A 21,532-nucleotide genomic window follows, 5' to 3' on the forward strand; every position below is an offset into this window, starting at 1 on the left:
TATACCAGTTGACCACGATAACCGGGGGTCAGTTGTAATCCGGAAATCAAACAGGAATTGACTGATAAGGATGACTAAAACAGAACTTCCTTGGGAAACTGAATCGACCATTTGATATATACTGACGAAAATCAGGGAACAGTACAGATGGGTATAGACTGACAAAGAACATAACACGTTTACACAGTATAGACACTGAGCGAGTTGTGTTTTATACCGCTTTTCCATTATTCAAGTCATGTGGGAAATTTAACCCTGACCCCGGGTGAAGGCGGATGTTTAACTGTGGGGATTCGTTCTTTCGTATAAACGAAACCGTTAAAATAGTCTACTACAGTCCAGCTTCAGATCAACAAATATTGTATTTATGTATTCCCTACTTTTTTATCCCTGTATGAAGGCACGAGAGACAATACACGCTTCGGTTCATCGCACATGTTAGCTTAATTAGCAGTTGTCAGCTGAAACATACAACCTGCTGACCCGACAAAACCACATCATGCCGCCAAGCAACGAGACCACACTTCGGCAGATAAAGAATTTTGTTTGTTTGCTGTTTACAGCCGCACTCAGCTGTATTCAAGCTATATGGCGGCGGTTTGGAAATAATGTATTCTGGCTCCCGATCCACAAAGCGTTCGTAGCGCTACGACATCCGTAAACCTATGATAAACTATAGAGTTACGACAGGTCGTAACGTTACGAACGCTTTGTGGATCGGGACCCTGGACCAGAGTGAGTGAGTGAGTGAGTTTAGTTTTACGCCACACTCAGCAATATTCCAGCTATATGGCAGCGGTCTGTAAATAATCGAGTCTGCACCAGACAATCCAGTGATCAACGTCATGAACATCAATCCGGCAGGAATTGGCGAGGTGAAACGAAAGGTTATGTTCAGGATAACTGCATGTATATGTTTTGCTTGTTTTTTAACGCCGCTCTCAGCAATGTTCCAGCTATGTGACGACAGTCCGTAAAAATCTAAGTCTGCACCAGATAATCCGGTGATTGTCACTGATTGACATCATGAGCATCGATCTACCCAATTGGAATACGATGACATGCATTAACAGGCCACTGAGCCTGATCGCCCTTTCCCATTATCACCTCTTACAACAGTGGTTACAGCGTTCGCTCGTCACGCCGAAGTCCCGGGTTTGATTCCCCACATGGGTACAATTTGTGAAGCCCATTTCTGGTATCCCCCGCCGTGATATTACTAGAATATTGCTTAAAACGGCGCAAAAGCATACTCAGTCAGTCAGTCTTACAAACATGGTGTGCTGAAGACCAATTCTAACCCAGATACATTTATATTCCATGCATGCATGCACGTGCGTGTGCGGGTAAAGGTGGATGCTAGTCCGGAGTTATAACCATACAAGCGGCAGATTTAACAAAGACATATCCTCAGACACCCCACCCTGGCCCAGTATACCCACTCAACCGACATGTGCTTTATTTATCCCCTGTATAATAAAGCCGAATTCAAGGCAGGGTAACAATAATTACCATCCGTCTTGTGGTGTGAGAAGCAAGGATCGAACCACCGACGTTCCCTCTCCGACAGACGCTCTGTCCACAGAGGTGGTCACACAGAAATCAACAAAACATTGAAACAGAACAAAACCAATTGCTACATTTGTTGTCCTGGACAGAGTTTTATTGAAGTATACGAGTACCATGTACTGTCATTACAAGTGATAATCCACGTCATAAATACGTACATTAAGCCGGTCTAATAGTAGTACATCACATGTACGTACGATCAGGTCACGTCATAAATAAAGGCACGAGCGAAACAGGGAGGAGAACAGAACAGCTTAGCACTTTCATCTAGGTCAATGTGAGAAACTATGCATCTCAAACAAGAGGGAAAATTAAAAAAAGATGTAACAACGCCGTAAGAATTAAAGAAAAATAATATATATTTTCTTTGCATAAAATCTCCATTAGTTGTGGTACTAAAACGTAATAATATTCGCCATATAAGGGAGTAAGATTAGCTCCACATCACAGAAATTCACATGATGTATTTCCCGCCAAAACGTGAGGTTTAATAACAAGTACAATTCAAAATACACTTTTTAAATTGTTCAAATTGACAATACCCTCGTAATGATGCCCTGTTCATCCAGGGATCACCAAACAGAGATCAGAGGAAGAGAAGAACCCACCATCTTGTGAAGGAAACATCACATCTATATATTCTTCATGGCCAATGTAGACAGACAAAGACATCTGACCTTTTAAAGTCCACATCAATAATTGAAAAGCAAAACTCTTAACATTACCTTTAATATGGTCTCAGCTGGTTGAATTAAGCACAGGCCAGTGAAGCAAAGGCATTCTGCTGTTTATAATTAACTTTCAAATTGTAGCCACTTCTCTGATTTGCTATATAGAATTAAATACATTTATGATGAGATCAAGTTCTAGCTTCAGAGACTGGTGTGCATTTGACCTTGTTCATTATAAAATGCTGTGGGTTATTCATATTTAGCAATGTTTCCAAATCTAACCCAAGGCCAAATACATTGATGCAATTGATATTGAGACATTTTTGTAGGTTCTTGGTTTAAATTCTTTGCGAGATCATGTCACGTCTTCACATATCAGTTTTGTAATTACAAATGTTTGGCTGGCCTTTATCAAAAACCCTTGCTAGTACTAATCACTGTAGTTGCCTAAAAGGTGTCATGTTACCATTAGCAATGCCAAGACTAACAGCCATGGGACATTTTCCTTCATCTGATGGTGTTTTCCACAATATAATTAGCATGAAAAACATGTGATGCTCAGAAGATAAAACATAAAGTGACTTGCTGGAGGCTATAGATCACGTAACATACAACATTCAGAGACCGGAATCCCTTTATATGGAATAGGAAACACTACAAGCTTTTCTTCAACAGCATCACATGTTCTCATGTTACACAGGGCCATTCCGAGCCCACTAGATTGGCATTACTAGGACCTGTGGAACCACATTGGCATTACCATGAATTGTGGAACCACATTGGCATTACTTGGAACTGTGGAACCACACTGGCATTACCAGAAACTGTGGAACCAAATTGGCATTACCAAGAATTGTGGAACCACATTGGCATTACCAAAACCTGTGGCGCCACACTGGCATTACCAAGATTGTGGAACCACATTGGCATTACCAGAAACTGTGGAACCAAATTGGCATTACCAACAATTTTGGCATTACCAAGAAAACCACACTGGCATTACCAAGAATTGTGGAACCACACTGGCATTACCAGAAACTGTGGAACCAAATTGGCATTACCAAGAATGTGGAACCACATTGGCATTACCAAGAATGTGGAACAATTTGTCAATAAATCTTTTTCTTCTCCAATTATCTCAAGTTAAATCCTAAAATTAAACTTGTTAAATGTGTTACGTTAGTCAATCTGTTGGACATAATCCACAAAGTTAGTTAACCACATGGGATGGTACTACACAAGAGTGATGTGGAGACTATACATATTATGAATTAGAAACACTGAATGTAATACATTAACTATTTGTCCCATACAGAAAACAATCATCTTCAGGCTTTTTACATGCTTATACTTGAGCTATGAAATTCAGATTTAAGAATGCTATGATATTGAAAATGTATATTGTAAGAATTCTCAATTTCCAAAAATGCGAAAAACAAACTGTTTGAATGGATATGTTTTTTCTGGATGCATGAAGCAGTATTTTGGATATTCATTCTCTGTATGGAGACATCGAATAACGGACCGGGGGAGAAATGAGGATGGAAGTTACGAAACTACAGTGGAATCAAATTGTAATTAATAATTCATTAAATGCCATTTTCAATCCGTTTCAAGACCCTCTATGTTACATCTGGATCTAAATAACATGAGCAAAACTACACACGGTATACAAATGAAAATGTTCAAGATTCAAATGAATGGTATGTAACAAGATTGGGAGCAGGGTCCCTTGTAGACACTGCCCCACCCCCCATGGCTCTGACAGGGGGAGGGGCGGGACATGCAACATTTACAGAAGCAGCGGAAGCGAAACTCTAGAAAAACACAATCGTGTCATGATGTTGATACAAGTTAGAAGGTATCAGAGAAGTTCAACATGTTAAAGAAGAGGTCAGATGAGCTTAGGGGTTAGGGAAATATATTGAAAAAAATGCAACATTTCATACCATTGTTAGGTTCAGTTTTCAAGTAAACCATGCAAATTCCGACTAAATGTTACAAAGGATTCTCCCAAGATGGCGCCAGTAATAAATGTAGCAAAAACCTTGTCCTTAACACTTGTATTCAATCAAATTTCTCTCTCACAGTGATCAGTAACAATCATTAGATGCGTAGAAAGTCGAGTCTTAACACTGAAAACACAAACAACGTCTTAACTGTACAACAACTGTAAATTTTAAAAATCACTTTAAATATCTATTCAAATGAGATAACATTCCCAGTAAAGTCTGTCTGATTGTATCAGAATTACAAAAGAAATATACATAAGATCATTCTGTAAACAGACAAGAGTTTGTGCAGTTACAAGCAAAAGAATTTCACATCGTTTTGGGTAGATTTGATTAGTAGCAAAAAAAACCAGTCATATGACATTTACATTACTGACATGGTAAATATTGTCCAAATATTGGTTTTATTGGTAAAATATTAGAAAAATGAAGTTACAGTTCGAAAAGTTAATTTACTGTACAAAATGTCTTTCTTGTTGAAATTATAGATTTCAAAGTCTTAAACTGTTTGAGAGTTTATTACTTTTTAAGATAAAAATCCACATAGAAAACAACAAACAGAACCTTGCAGCGATATACTGAAGTAAACTGTTTACAAATCTTTAAGAACATGCAGTCTGCTACATCATGGACAACAATCTTTAGCTTACATCATTCCCAAACATCCATCAATAACACCCGCAGAAATTGTTGAATTTAAAGTCCTTAAAAATCGGACATTTTGCTACAAATCTTTCTTTAACAAATGAAATGTCCCACAAACGTCAAAAAGAACCATTGGAAGGTGTTTTGGAACAAAGGATCCCCCTTTCAGCCATGAATACACTGGTGAGTAATAAATGTATGGCACTTGGAGAAAACGAAACCCAACAGTTTTCAGAATTAAACTGGTCAAGTCAGGACAATCCTTATACACATAAATTGAGTTGTGACTAATAGAGATGTGACTGTCCTCTCACTACACAAAAGGTGCGGTCTCGAACTGATCAACTGCAACCTAGAACTGGACAACAGACGGTGTAGGACTCATAATACACAACTGATGGCACTGCTGTCTCATTCTCAGTGCCGATGGCGCTGCGGATCTATACTGGACAACAAATGGCACTGTGTTCTTTACAAGAAGTTAAGCTGCGTCTTGTTCTTGACCAAATTACGTTTGTAGTGGACAACAGATGGCACTTCATTCTTGTAGAGGCCCAGCGTTTTGTGCTGCATTCTCATAATGGACAACAGATCACACTGGTTCTTGTACTGCACAACTGGTGGCGCTGCATTCTTCTGGAGCAGGCAATGTCTTTGTCATTGCAAATCCAAATGGCACAGCTTCACAACTGACATTTATAGTGTGTATGAAGAGGACTGGACACACAACCGTAGTATCAGACAGAGGACGCCTCATGTGGTCACATCCAATCAGGACTGATACTACAGTTGAACTTGATAAATATCAACACAAAGCATCAAAAATAAACTATTTCTAGTGGTCTATTGTTCTACTCCATCCTCCGGTGCTTCTGGACCAGTGTTCTAGGATTCAAAAATCACCATGTAGGCAAATGGTTAGCCTAGTCTCCTGCACATTTACTACATGTATATGGCACCAAATTGTTGCTGTTCATTTTGAAAACATAACAAGGTTTTTTTTGTAATTCTTCACCGAAATATTCTTAACTTATGTAGTTACTGTAATTATCAAACCAGTCAACCCTTTTTGTCTGAAGGTTGAATCACTATCATGAACACATTATTTGCAAAAGGTTTTAAATACTTTCTCCAATTTTGCAGTTCTGGTTTTCCATTTCCAGAAGCATGATTCACATCTTCCTCCCACAGATCTAAGGTTTGACTGGTCTGAAATTATTTATACAAAAAACAGACATTATCCAATCAGCTTTTAGCCCAACAAAGAATACTATGCAATAATGCAATAAATAGCGTATTGCACGGACAGAGAAGTCCAGGGTGTTTTAGACTGCACCAGGCCGCAGTGAAAGGGTCAGCTATAGCCATTCAAGCTCAATACAAAATAGCGAATACACTGTCTATAACTGTAGTCATATGCTCATCTGCACCGCCAACAACACATTAACCATGCAATAAGTAACTAAAACACTGCTAATTGATAAGTTTTGCAAAGTTTGTCAAGTAGTAACTGTGTAATAAAAGCCCTCACATGCTTTCACCTCTAGCTCACTAGCTGCCGTATATTAGTTGCAAAACAAACCGCACCGGATTCAACAGCCCTTCATGATCCTTAGAGTACAGGAGTTTCACTCTTGCTGCTCCCGGACCAAGTCTCATTATGCGCATCCCAGTCTAACTGGCAGTAGTTGCATATTAAAAAAGTATCACCATTTCTCGTCCCTGCTTCATAAGGACCATAATTCCATGTCGATGACAACAACAACAATGATGGCGGCGATGCTAGCGGCCAGCCAATCACGTCCAGGCATTCTTGGAGGACTTGCTAACACTCCTGGCACAACAAACATTGCCCTCTCAACATCAGCACAATCCTGTTCGTAGGCGAAGGCTTGGCGAAATCCTCAGCATATGTCATTTTTTCAAGGCAACTCAATTTAACAAGTTCTGCTGCCAATAAACAATAGTTTTCAACTATAGTGTTATCTTCCCCTGCACAGACACAGTGTTGCTTGTAGTTGTCCAATGTTCCTCCAGGCCGTCAGCTGCCCCAGTGCGTACGGCCAAACATTTAATGGCACTGACCAAGTGCTTGCTACAGACCTACTTTTCAAGTAAACTTCGACAAGGAAACACAAACAGATGAAAATATTCACTTTGCATATGGAAGCATTAAGAACAAACAGCTTTTTAAGCTATAGGCAATCCGACACTGCATTAAGCTTTAAGCCAAACAAGGTATAGTATATTTTTCCAGAAAGTTAGTCTTTTTCACAGGTATGGGTTTATAGTCAGTATTTTACCTGACTAAGGTAATAAGCAAGAGTAAAATCTTTCTCTACCTGTAGAATAGACAGAAAAAATATAACATCTACACTATTGGATAACCACACTCACGCACTCAGTCCATTTCGAGGGCTTCTTCGAAGCCATAAAAAAACATTGTTTTCCAGAACCCCAAAGTAGTATTATCTTTGTACACAGTAATCCTTAGGCACTATGGTTCTAGTATAATTAACACAATAGTAACGGTATAATCTAACTCCCACAAAGCACCAGTCAATATGGCCCACTCAGACACATGAGTACGATGTTGCAACGATGTTTGGAACACTTAGCACTGTTAGCTGCTGTGGGAGGGTAAGTGTGACTGAAATATGTTGGAAACTAGGGGGGAACAATACAGCCATACAGCTGCCAATACAATGATAAACAGTGATTTACAAGGTTGTATCGTCACATGAATGACACCGAAATTTTTCATAATTAGAAAGCGAATACCAAAAGGTGCTCATAAAAAATTAACGAAAAATTCAAACATTCAAATTTTGTAAAATGGTACATTTTCCTGCAATCTTTGTATTGTGATACATATCCAATCTCAACCCTTGTATTGTTACGCCCCTAGTGGAACGTTTATCATACAAAACTCTTTTCATTGTTCTTACACACTGCCAATTCATAAAGACAGTTAAAACAAGACATAAAAATCTACAATATCTCATATATGTAACTTTAAAACAGCACTAACAATCAGGGGCATTATCAAACAACAAGTTGTAAATAAAATAACAATAGCACTTACGGATGACAGGATAACCCTTAATTGATTAACCAAGTAAAATTATTGAGACAATCATGCCATAGCACTTTGATACACAGTTTACTGTGATGGTAAAACTAGGAACATATAGATATCCATGCGACACTAAACAGCACTTAACAATCGTGTGATCAATACCATTCAGGACCCTTTCCTGTGGGTAGCTGCTCTATAGAAACTTATCACTGAACATGAAGGGGATCACAGGAGACTGACATTTCTTGGCAAGATTTCTGCTTAAATGTGAAATAGCTGATCTCTTTCTTAACCAATGCATACAAGTCACAACAAGGCGATGGAAATGTTTCAACATATTTCAGCCACTGCATGGCATACAGAGTGTACTTTAAAATAGGACCCTGTCTGGTGAACATCGAACACGCTAGATTACACCGTTCATGTGGGCTATCGTGGACACCTATTAACAGGTCACGTGACTTGACAGCTTACTGTCTCGTGTGTATATGAAGTGCAGTGCATAACATTTAAACAGTTATCAAACAGCTAAAGTTGGACTGGTACCAATATCAATGGTATCGCTCTACAGACAAGAATGGTGGTTGGTTAGCTGGGTCCCTCCCATGTGCAATATGACTTTATAACAGCGTCCCCCAAACCATGCCTACAAGTCTGTACAACCATACGGAAACAAGACAGATTACTTTTGTAGTATAACTTGGCATTTAGACTCCAAAACCAGAGAGCATCGTAAGCATTAACATGAATATGGCAGTAAGAAAGAAAGGAGAATGTGAGTATTTTCAAGTGTTTCATACATGAATCGTTCATTGGATAGATAATCAGTGTTACTTTGTGCCATAGAAAGAAACATCTTAAAATAAGAAATAACAATAGTGTCAATAATCAACAAGGTATGATATAAATGTCTCTACGTTGAGTGAGCAATCATAGGTTTGAAGCAGTGGTACTACTGGTGTCCGATGTGTCTATGTCACCCATCAAGCCAACTGGCCGATGATTTTCCATGTCTGGAAATCCCGGCCGACGACTATCCATGTCTGGATACCCTGGTTGACGACCATCAATGTCAGCCATCAGTCCTGGACGATTCTCGATGTCGTTTATCATTCCTGCCGTGCGGGTTTCGATATCAGTCATCGATCCTCCTGTGCGGTTCTCGATATCGGTCATCATCCCGCTAGATCGGCTATCACCGCCGTTGGACAAAAGTCCCTGACGTTCACTCTCGGTCATTTGAAGCCGGCCTGCTTGTCTGCTCTCTACACATTTCCGCATGTGCTTCTCCAGTGTGCTTGGCACAGAAAAGGGCATATTGCAGAATTTGCATCTAAAGACGTCTTTACCAAGTCGCCCATGTGTCTTCATATGTCGTGTGAGCTTACTTGATTGGGCACATGCATAGTTGCACAAGCCGCACTTGTACGGTTTCTCACCTGTGTGGCTGCGACGATGGACTGTCAGATTGCTGCAGTTCTTAAACACCTTTCCACAATATTCACAAGTATCGTTCCGTCGACTATCTTTTCGAGCAAGAGGGTTGCCATTGACGGGAGACGAAGGTGTACTTGGGCCAGGTTTTGGCATACCTAGAGCTTTCAAGGCACTTTCGGCTGCTGCCGAGTTGAAGCCATTCTGTTCTCTCCCAAAATCTCTATGCAATCCAAATGGGTTGAGAGCAGGGTAGATATCCCGCAGAGGATTAGCAGGGGGGAAACCAGTAGCGGGAATATATAGCAGCCTCCATGTTGCTGAGGGGTTCGGAGGTTGGCTCTCGCTTGATGCCATGCTTGAGGTGCAGGTCTGAGATAGGACTTGGTCCTGAGATAGGACTACCATAACTAAAAGCACTGTGGAGTGGGTGAGAGAGGGGGAATCTGTCACTGGGAGACATCTGAGTTGGGGAGTACTCTCTCTTGAGGTCCTCACTGCTACTTCGTCCATTCTCCTCCTTCTCTCTCTCAGTGTCAGATTCCTTTGAGCTGTCATGCCTGTAGTTGTTCTCTTCTAGAGCTTGTCTAAAAGCTTCGTTGTATTGTTGAATGTTTTTCAAACCAGAGTTCTCCATCACCTCAGTGAGCAAACTGGACGTCTGAGGTTTATCTTTAAGCTCTGGAGATCCTGCCCCTGAAGGGGTGCCGTTGTGGTTCACATAGTTGCCATCAGTTGACCCCTGATCCTTGTCAGAACAATTACTGGGGTTGTCAACACTGCGATTATCTATGCTGCGGTTATCATTGCTGCGACTGTCCATGTCGTTGTTGCTGTGGTCCCCAGCCAGATGTTGCTGATCCTCACCGATGTGGTCAGCACTAACCTGATGGGTTTGCCCCTCCTGGGCTCGCCGATCCTCCTCGGCCTCCTCGTTCATTGCCTCAATCTCATCCTCCTCCAAGTCCTCATCCATCAACTCCTCCTCATCTTCATCTTCATCCTCTTCATCATCCTCATCCTCTAATCCAAAGCCTGAACCATCCAGCTTTAGAAAGATGTTCTTGTTGGAATCTGGTGTACTGCTACTAGATGGAACACTGCCATCAGAGTTGGAGGCATTGGAGCCTGAGACACCAGACAGAGGTGATTTATTCATATGTGTCTTCATGTGGCGTTTCAACTTGCTCTGCTGGGTGCAAGCATGTGGACACAGTGGGCATTTGAATGGCTTTTCCCCTGTATGTGACCTTCGATGAACAATAAGGTTACTTTGAAATCTAAATGTCTTGCCACAGAATTCACAAGCTTTGTTAGTGAGAGGCTTGTTTGCATTTGGAGATAGATGTCTTGAGATACTATCTTGAGGAAGGCTTTGAACACCTTCTTGATGTCTTGAGGGCTGCGATTGTTGATTCTGAGGCGATTGCCTTTGCATCTGTGGTGAATTTTGTTGTTGTTGCTGCTGTTGCTGCTGCTGCTGCTGTTGCTGTTGCTGTTGTTGATGTTGATGCTGATGCAAAGATGTCAGTACAGATGCTGCCTGGGTAAATGGAGGGCCTTGCTTCTGCATCACAGGAGTTGCATGAGCCAGCTGTTGTAATCGCTTTGAATAAAAATCCATATGTGATTCTATTGAGAGTCGTGATCTGGATGCCGGATCAAATGCTGGATGGCTGAATGGAGGAAGAGGAGGTGGATGATGATGATGATGATGCTCCATCCCTGGTGACAAACCAATCAGATTGGGTCTCATCCTGAAGGGGTGATGCTCGTTCATCATATCAAGGGGGAAATCCAGCCCATGTGGTGGACGGTTGAAGGGACTGAGGGGCGAGCTGATGTGCAGCGGTGAGCCGTGGTGAGGGGGCTGGACAGTCTCCAGAGGGGGGCGAAATGGAGGGAAAGGTGATGGGTGTGGAAATGGCGACTCTGGCCCACTGCTGATTACCGAAGGAGGAGTTCGATGCTCGGTGCTTGGTCTGGGTGATGGTGTTGAGATGTCTAGTGGGGGAGGTGGGGTCGTGTAGATCTTCATACCATGTTCTTTTTGAGCGTGTTGCAGCAGGGTCCATGCTGAGTTGAATGTTGATTTGCAGTTCTCGCACACAAACTTGGAGGGTTCTGAAAAATACAGAAATAAACATAAATATGATGAAATTTGTTTCATCAAACATAAACATGTATTTCTTAAAATTGGGTACCATCCTCTATTCCATTTCCAATTGGATGAGGTCAATAATTTCTGCATCCAGGCTGTTGATAGGTTGAAAAAGCTCTGATTTCATTATTAAACAATTCAAATGTGTATCTACACACCTTGATCAACATAGATATGGAATTAAGCACCCATCACCCATTCTGAAGAAGGGCAATCTGACCATGGTTATACTACAAGCAGCTCAATGGTACCATAACAGGTGTTTCTTGCACAGAACTGGGTTAGGAAATATTTGACAAAATGACAAAGTGTTTGATATTACATTTTATTTATGATTTTTTTCTGAATACACTGACTGCCACACTAACATCACCTAATTCCAAAAGAAGCCCAACCTTTTGTCCCTGTCATTGACAATAATAAGGTACGACAGGCGATACTTTGATATTCACTGAGAAACTCATTCCTTTACTCACAAAATGATAATCTCTTTTCGGGTGACAATAAGTCATTGGTCTTCACTATTACCATTCATGAATGTTTATTAGGCAACATAAGGATTGTATTAGTGACACGATACTGACTTTTATTTGATGACATGAGCTGATTTGCAAGGAAGACAGTTCACTTTTGTAGAAATATTTACAAAATGTCATCTTCTTTGCAATTGTCAGGATAAGAAAATATTTTATTTAATTTCCTGTAATAACATTCCCCATTATTCAAATGCCTTATGGTGAACATATAGTCTATGAAATCTTTTGTTAACAGGGATAAAAATACTTTTTTATCTAAGTGTGCCTTAGGGCACCAGACAAACAGTTTAAATGTGCCTTTCAGAAATCAAGTGTGCCCATATGTTTTTAGAATAAATGACTGTAGCAGTGATGATGATCTTTTGAAAATAAATTTATTGTTAGTAAACAACAAATGTAACCTGTTTTCTGTTATCACTGATATGTCTTCTGTTTAAAGATGGCTTTCTTAAGCTTCATTTGTTCTGCTTTCCCCCCAACATCTTTAATAGCTAAGAATTTTGTGACAGGTTCACTTGTTCAATATATCTAACATGCACAATTTCCTGTTCAATAACCAAATTATCAGTACTCCCTTCACTCTAAATGGAAAAACAACCACATTTCTTTACATCATCCATCATAATTCCAGTGATTTCCTGGGCGATAAAGTCAATAAATGTTTTTACTTGTTTGTCATTTGCGTAAGTGTTTTGTTTGGGGGATTAAATGACTAAAGGTGAGTTATGTCTCTAAAAAATTAGGTGTGCCATAAGGGCACCAAGAACGTTTTTTATCCGTGCCATTTCAAAATTTACTGTGCCATGGCACGCTAATACATGTGTAATACATGGGGTATTTCGAACCCTGTGTTACACATTACATTTCCCTCCACTAAACCAAATGCTTGTGGTAAACTTCCAAAGCTTGCATCACTTCAGGCTGTCCTCTCATGTTTAACTTTTTAGACTTTTCAAAACAATGATAAACCCACCTTCCCTCCCACCCACCCACCCATCAACTCACTCACTCATAACATGATATATATTATCCTGATGGCGTGGAACAGCACTGGCTTCCTTTTTAGTAATCTGGATGGATTTTGTTTTCACAAAATACATGTTTTCCGCCACATGAACAGGACTACCATTTCTTCAACACAGCGCATGTGTTAAAGACTTACAACATGGCAAATGCACCCTTCCACTCTTCACGGTGCCTGCTGGCATGGTAACACAAGGATGGATGTCAGGTTTCCAAATTGTTAAAGACCAGTAATTAGCAATATCAAATCATATAATCTTCCCCTTGAAATCATATCAGCAGAGGGTTAAATGAAGGCAGATAGTTCATAAACAGCTTCACAGAACACAGGGAAGATGACCTTAACTGTGCTGTACATTTGGGTGTGACGGCATACTTTGACAGAAATATCTCCTGATGCACTTGCAATTACATGTTGCTCCTGGAACATGTGTCTGAGGCCTGGCCGAGGGGTGATGGGGAGAAGAGGGGGTGATGAGGGGGAGACAAGGGGGAGACAAAGAGGGGAGAGCACTGGGAGAGGACGCAGTGAGGGCAGGGACACAGACAGGCTATCTAGCTGTTGCCCATGCTTGCTGCAACAGCCTGTGTTTAGCATCCTAGCTGCCAGAGATGGAATGGACAGATTGAAAGCTTCGTTCTCAAGTTTCCCATCAGGCCACAGTTTTTTGTCTCCCCAAACAGAAGAAATGGCTGGTGGCCAGGTGGTGGCAGAGGATGGTGAGCGGGCCCAGGAGGGAGGGGGCGAGACTGTCCTGATTGCGAATAGATCCGCATACGGTGCATCACTTGATGAAAATGTGTAATGTTAGGAATCTTGATGGTGTTTTCTCACCAATCTCATTAAATCACTTGGCTGGAATCTTTCATAAAAATAGATAAGATGAAGGACAGAAACCCACAACAGACATTTATAACCTGTTGGTAAAAGTGGACCCACTTCCTGGTCAGACTGAAGACTATGACCCAACCTGAACTGAGGCCTTACAGTTCACACCTCACTAACACACTACTACCAGGTCTTCATACTCCTATCTCTGTCGAAAAAAACCCCTTTCCCTTTGCATGTTGAACAGGAGCCAAATAATCAGTTTTTCGGCCATTGGTTGGTTGTATATGACATGGCAGTCTAGATAAAGCCTTGTGCACTTGTCTGACATCGCCACAACCTGCGTTGGCTACTGAGGTTAGCTTCCTCAAGCTATGCCATGGAAACCTATCCGCCTGTTTTTATACACCCTGGTGGTTATAAATAACCCCCAACATTTCAAGCCAAACTAGGGCAGGGGTGAGTGAGGGAGGAGGGGTGGTGAGGGGGTCTGTCTGAGAGCAGGCTGGTCTGTGCTCAGTGTGTTCCCCCGGCACTGTGTGGTCTGGCCATCAAGGAGAGGCTGGGCAGGGAACGCTGCATCAGTGTGAAGCTGGCAAACAAGGCTGACACTTGATGGGAATGCCAGGCTCCCACTACAAGCAAGCATTCACACTTACATTATGCCATTGATATGTTACATACTTTCCACTTGGTTTACACATCACACAAATGGTGTCACACTTCATCCTTACCGTTGGTGCCAGAACACAGGACATGCGATAATGGCTGACAGTTAATCAGGAGCTGCTGAGTCACACAGTTTTCAGATAAGACATCAAGCACATTCTGTAAGATGTCTTCATGTCTTGCCAGAGATCTTTTAATCTGTACCATGTCCCACAGAGACAATTTATACCATGTCACACACAGAGACTATGTATACCATGTCACACACACAGAGATACAATCTGTACCATGTCCCTAAGAGACAATGTATACCATGTCACACACACACACAGATACAATCTGTACCATGTCCCACAGAGACAATGTATACCATGTCACACACACAGATACAATCTGTACCATGTCACACAAGAGACAATCTATACCATGTCACAAAGAGACAATCTATACCATGTCACACAGAGACAATCTATACCATGTCACACACAGAGACAATCTATACCATGTCACACACAGAGACAATCTATACCATGTCACACAGAGACAATCTATACCATGTCACACAGAGACAATCTGTACCATGTCACAGAGAGACAATCTGTACCATGTCACACAGAGACAATCTGTACCATGTCAGAGAGACAATCTGTACCATGTCACAAGAGACAACCTGTGCCATGTCACACAGAGACAACCTATATACCATTTAAACATACCATATCTATCGTGAGACAGTATATACCTTGTCACACAGATCTCATTACACACATCACACACGCCTCATAACATGTCCTGCACACCTCATATACCATATCACATTCATGCACTGGATTGTCTGGTCCAGACTTGATTATTTTGCAGGCCATACTCATGGCTCAAATATTGCTCAGTGAGTGAGTTTAATTTTACCCTGCTTATAGCAATATTCCAGTAATATCACAGGGGACACCAGAAATGGGCTTCACACATTGTACCCATGTGGGGAATCGAACCCGGGTCTTTGGCATGACAAACAAGCGCTTTAACCACTAGGCTACCCCACCGCCCCCAAATATTGCTCAGAGAGACATTAAAAACTAACACACATTACATCCCATGTGACTCAAAACCTAGTATATACAATGTCACACAAGAAAATGGGGTAGTTTAACTTTGGGATTGTAAGACATCACCGTATGACCCATCGATGGTCACAAGATACAGGTCACATCCCGTACAGCTACTGAAGCGCATCACACATTGTGGCCATGACACAATTACGTCTTCTGATAAGACATACCACTTTTATTAGATACTTTTGATCTCTCACTTTATTTGAAACCTTTTCAATTTGTCAAATTTCCATAGCTGTCAAGGCCGCCAATCTTAAAAATTTCTTAAAGATTATATAAATTCATAATTACATTTGTACAAAAAGGATGTTAATACTGTGTTATTCGATTTCTTCATCAAGACAAAACAAAGCTTGAGATATGAAACTATAAAAGGAATTTTGAAAATGAAGATCCCTTATTGCATAATATGCAGTGAGTTTGTTGTGGAAAGACATCCGTATGTAGACTCCCCCTGTTGTCTGGTAAGCAAGCAGGCCGACCTGTGAGAAGCAGGCAATCAGGCACACCCTGGAGGCCACTCTGTCCAACAGAGGGATCTTATGTCATCCAAGCAAGTGCCATACATGGCCTGCTGCCTGCCTTCCGAACCAGCGGACGGACATTCATGCCAGATCCCTTGATCTGCTCTGCCTGTACCGCTTGCTTGCACAGCAAGTCTGCACTGTGCAGAATGCACATGGGTGCGGCCAGTTAGCGCACGTAGCTTGAATGTCCTCCACTGCATATCACGAGGGTAAGAGTAAGCAATGGACAGTGGTGTGACTTGGTGCATGTGTGACCTACTGCACCCGCTAGAGCCGTCAGGCATTATCACCGAGTTGCTGCCTGCCACGTGTCAGACATATCAAGTACTTCCTTCTTTAACACTACCTATACAACCTATTACCTGGCAAGTCAAATACCAGGGATGCATAATTTTCAATACCGACCCTGCAGTTGATGGGCTAAATAGTTCCTATGTCATGTGTGTATCGTGTACACTTTGCAACAATACCAGCAGACAGTGTGTACATGTTGTAACCTGTGTGGCTGTTACACCCACGGGATAGATCCTGTGACATAACACAGGTACCTGCTGCCAGGTCGCACAACACAAACTAGGGATCACACTTTCACAACCGACAGGGATATGATCAGATATGATAACAGACATTTATGATCAGATTGGCCAATAGGAAGGAAAAGTGACATGGACTATGTCTTCAAGTTCAATGAACGCCTCTGGATGAAATTATCACAAAATACACCCTTCTCTGCAGAACAGACAAAATGTCTCAAAACTGTCCAATATTTAGGCAGTCATGATGCCTTCCCAACCATCGAAATCTCTTAATCAGATATCAGTTTGGAAGCACAGACTAACCATGCACTATAACATTCATGTTTGAGAGCAGACGACACTTATTACTATCAACTTGATAAAAAATATCACTCTGTAGGACTTCAAAAGAATTTTTTGAAAATCATATGTCAAAAACTATACCTACCAAACACATCTAATTTTGAAATTCATGTAATCTGAGCTACAATTATTTTTTAGGCTAAAGCAAACAAAACACCATAACGTACTGGAAGAACGCAGCCATAAATTAGACAGGCAGGTTTAAGCTGTCCAGCTAGACAGGTGTACAATGACAAGTCTGCACACCAGATCTACATGTCTTGAAAGGTGATAGGTCACTATCTCCACTCAATAAAATCCCCGCACCCGATCAGACTTAAGGTAAGCTATAAGAAAAAGGCTTGTGTCAGCCCAGCACCTTGGGCTATAGACAAGGCTGGGCTCGTCCCAGGATAAGCAATGAAGCATGAAAAGGTACAATTTGAATAATATCTCCGTCCTTACTATCAAATATTGACAGTGTTTATCACCATAATGTAAGTTTTGTGATCATTGTAAGATTGTTTGCACGAATTTATTCCTCTTTGAAGATGACATATCTTCCATGTCAGTGCCAAATCTGAGTTTATAACACTATTAATGTTTATAACATTAATAGTATCATCTTCTTCAAAAGGTTTCAGACTGATTTCACATTTAGAGAATAAAGAGAAACTAAAATGTTCTGAAGAATATTCAAAACTTCAATAATAATGTGAAAAGATTTTAAGATTTATGTTTTTGTAGTCCTGGATTCAAACATTACATAATTAACTGATAAACGATTCAACATATTTCAATATCTGTCTACATTTCAATCAATTAGTTAATTATCCATTGTTTCGATTCCTATTTTCAATGTCGGTGAAAACAATACTCACTCAACCCTCAAGATACACAATAAAAGAATAATATATAACTCCACCTAACAAAAACAGCTTCTAAGCACTACTTACGCAGAGGTTAAGATGACACCCAGTTTGTTCAATACATCAACTCAACCAGCTTAAATTCACCACAATATCATATCCAGATCACTTCACAGAACCAGTGCAATTGCATCAATTCTTTAAGTTGATCATAACAATCAAATAAACTTGTCAGCTCTCCACAGCATGCTGGTTTAGTCTCATTTTTAATTTGATGAAAATGATGGTTAATATTAACGTCTAGCTTGCTAGTTTTTTTTTAACAAAGTTTTTTTGTGTCCCCTAACTTACGCCCTCGTGGATATTATTGCTACCGTTGTTCCGAGACCATGAGGTAATAACACACAATTAATTCGCCATCCATCATAATCTGAAAAGAATGCTCATGTCTTTGAATATTCTTCAGCAAATCTAATTTTTTTTAAATCATGCCAATTTTCCATGACTACTCAAGTGTTTTAAATTTCTGGACGGGTCTGACAAATCCGGCCACCTGCTATTGAGAATAAGCTGTACAGTGACTGGCCAGCATTAAACATGGGCGGAGCTTTCTGTAGCTGCTCGCCACGTGCTTGCTCCCTGCCTCCCTCCCCCAGCAGAGCACATCCAGCAATGACAAAGGTACTGCGTGGTTCAGGGTCTACACAAAGACCAGGACAGTCATCCTCGCCCACTCGCTCTCGCACCAACAGTTGGGGCTTCTCAGGGCCTGGGAAAATACCCACAATTGTTCAAAATATCCAGTAAGAGCCAAAAAAATATTACTGGGAAGTCAGATAGATCTGCAGTTGCTGCACAGGACACATGGGTGTTGTTCTCCTTGAACTTTATAACACAGGTAGCAGGTCTCGTCCATGATGTCTGTCCACCCATTTGGTTGCAGAGACAAAAGGGAAGCATGAATTCATTTGTCATTTGACTTGCTGCCACCGAGTCAGCAACAACTCATGACACAAAATTCTTATCAGGCACCATTTCTCCAACTCCCACACACTAAAGATTTCAAATGAAACAGCTAGAGTAAATATATACTTTCATTTTAATAAAAACAACATCCGTAAACTCTGTTCTCATCCTGGTATATGTAGTTGAACCAGTCATGTATCAAGTCTTAAATTCTTCTCACCTCACTATAAGATATAGAGTGAAGTAATGTATGTAACATAATGCCTTACTGCCTTTTTCATTGGCCAACTACGTCCCTGCACAAGTGCTAATTAATACTGTCTAGGACCGTGTACATTTTCCTTTATCGCTGAACCAATGTCCTGTGAAGATAGGAGCGTGAACCAGCACCCAATATCTCCAAGTTTTATGCCTCCTACACTATATACCCTCCTGGGTTGATGGAAGTCAGGAACCTGCTAAAGAAACATGCTTGATGAATGTCTGTGTTAAAGCAAACTTTAAACCCTTTGACAATTTATGCCCCTTTTAAGTGATTAAACTTTAGCCTACCCATAAGCTACTTTCAATGATTGCCCTATCTCCCCGGACAATAGAGTCTGCAGCATGTGCAGCCATTCAGCATCCCCGACAACTCAATGCAGACCCTGGTTCCGCAACACTGCCCACTGTCCTAGACTAGGTCACAAGACCTTGTACTATCTCATCAGTTGCCCAGCCGACCAAACCTACCCGGTGTATACGAGAGATATGTCCCGACAGATGCTATACAATACGAACATGTCAGTTATACCATGTCACACTAGCAGAGGTTCCACATCAGTGCTGTTCAGTATGTCTTACGTCACTGCAGAGGCAACAATAGCAACATTCATCATCTTACACCAACATCAGTCGATGCAGACATGTTTCATCACTAGATGCAGACAATCGACCACTCTCTTCAAAACTATTTATGGGTATTTAGAATAGGGTCAACCATGCTGACCAAGAACATAAGAAGTTTTTGAACAGTGTTTTTATGTCTAATCATCTTGAAGTGAAGGTGCCCATGCTACAGTGCAATGGCAAATTCAAATACTATTTGCAAGACAACATATCTTTTGGTGTAAGATCAACCATGCTGACCAAGAACATAAGAGTTGAATTTTTATACAGCACTGAAGTACATATCATAAAATGTTAGAAACATACACTACACAAAAGAAGTTAGGAACCACACAATTCTTTAATATAACTATCATTAATATATGCAGATTATCAACAGTAATAACAAAAAATCCTGTTGTCCCTAACTACTTTTGAGTAGTATACTTCTCAACTTTTGAAAAGGATTTGCAGTATCCATGTGGGGTCTCCTGTTTGGATATGTTGTCTTACAAATAGCATTTGAATTTGCCATGGCACAGTAGCATGTGCACCTTCAATTCAAGATGATTAAACATAAATACACAGTTCAAAAAGTTAATTTGGTGTCACACTAAGTGCAGGATGAAATATCACAGTATCCCTATCAAATGTGAACTAGTTCAAATCAGTTGTGACACATATCTTCTGGCAAGTTTAAATGTCAAGAGAACGCAATGGGCCACTGGGAAGACTTGTAAAAGCATGTGCATGTGTCTACAGCCTTAGCTAAATCTCTTGCTATAATACATGCATAGTTTGCATACTTTGTCTATAACATCTGTGATATCCAATTCCTATACTGCCTACATTGCCCAGTCTACGAAACACAGACTTCAATGCACCAAGATCGTTCAACAATGTAACCTGAAACTGATAAATTTAGGTTTCTGTTACTCATTAAAATTCACAACAGCTGAATACTGATTTCTAGAACACAGAGGACAAGCTCTACGATGCAAACACAATACAGTTTGCCTGACAACCATCCACATCACATAGCAACCATTAACTCAAATTCATATGTCTAGGGCCTAATTACTCATTAATGAATACTTTAAATATCCATGATTTTTCAATAATTAGCAATGGAATCTATAACCTCATCCTTGACAGACTATTGGAACAAATTGGCCATTATCAATTATATATTTTGATAAAGTACCTTAAAACAGATGCTTTATCTTTTAAAAAACATTCATTTTACTAAATAAGAAGGCGCACTAAATAAAAGATGATTTCATTGAGTACCATGTATAAACAATGGCAAGTCTATGATGTTAATCAACATACATGAAAGAAATGGAGGCCAGCACTTACAATAATGGCCATAAACTGAATTCAAGCCCTGACATTTCAATCACCCTGTACAGTTCATTTTCATAAACGTGTCAAAAATGTAAATAGCCTGTCAATTGAAAATAAATATACCTCAGACCATGACATTATCATCAATGTAATACCCTATACCTAATATTTGAGTGTGTTCTACCAATAACGTTCTGTAATGTAGCTTTAAGGTAATATGCATCAAAGGAAAAACGTCTACATGATTTGTGCACAAAGTTGAAAATATTTCATCAAAGAACGAGCATAACCCCTGCTCATAAACCATGACACATTGTAGGCCTCTAGACCACAAAAAAAATATCTTTTCTATGGGCAAG

General features: G+C 40.5%; 1 protein-coding gene across 1 annotated transcript in view; it reads right to left on the minus strand.

The window, feature by feature from the left end:
- Positions 1–1,637: 1,637 nt before the first annotated feature.
- Positions 1,638–21,532, minus strand: part of LOC124289834 (B-cell lymphoma/leukemia 11A-like) — a 71,196-nt gene continuing 51,301 nt past the window's right edge. The window contains 3 exon segments of the mRNA XM_046726510.1: positions 1,638–3,179; positions 3,280–9,720; positions 9,722–11,534. Of these exon segments, the coding sequence (XP_046582466.1) occupies positions 8,907–9,720; positions 9,722–11,534 (2,627 nt within the window). The 3' untranslated portion in view covers positions 1,638–3,179; positions 3,280–8,906.

This window comes from Haliotis rubra, unplaced genomic scaffold (assembly GCF_003918875.1).
Source record: "Haliotis rubra isolate DU_JTF1 unplaced genomic scaffold, ASM391887v1 Scf45, whole genome shotgun sequence".
NCBI lineage: Eukaryota > Metazoa > Mollusca > Gastropoda > Lepetellida > Haliotidae > Haliotis > Haliotis rubra.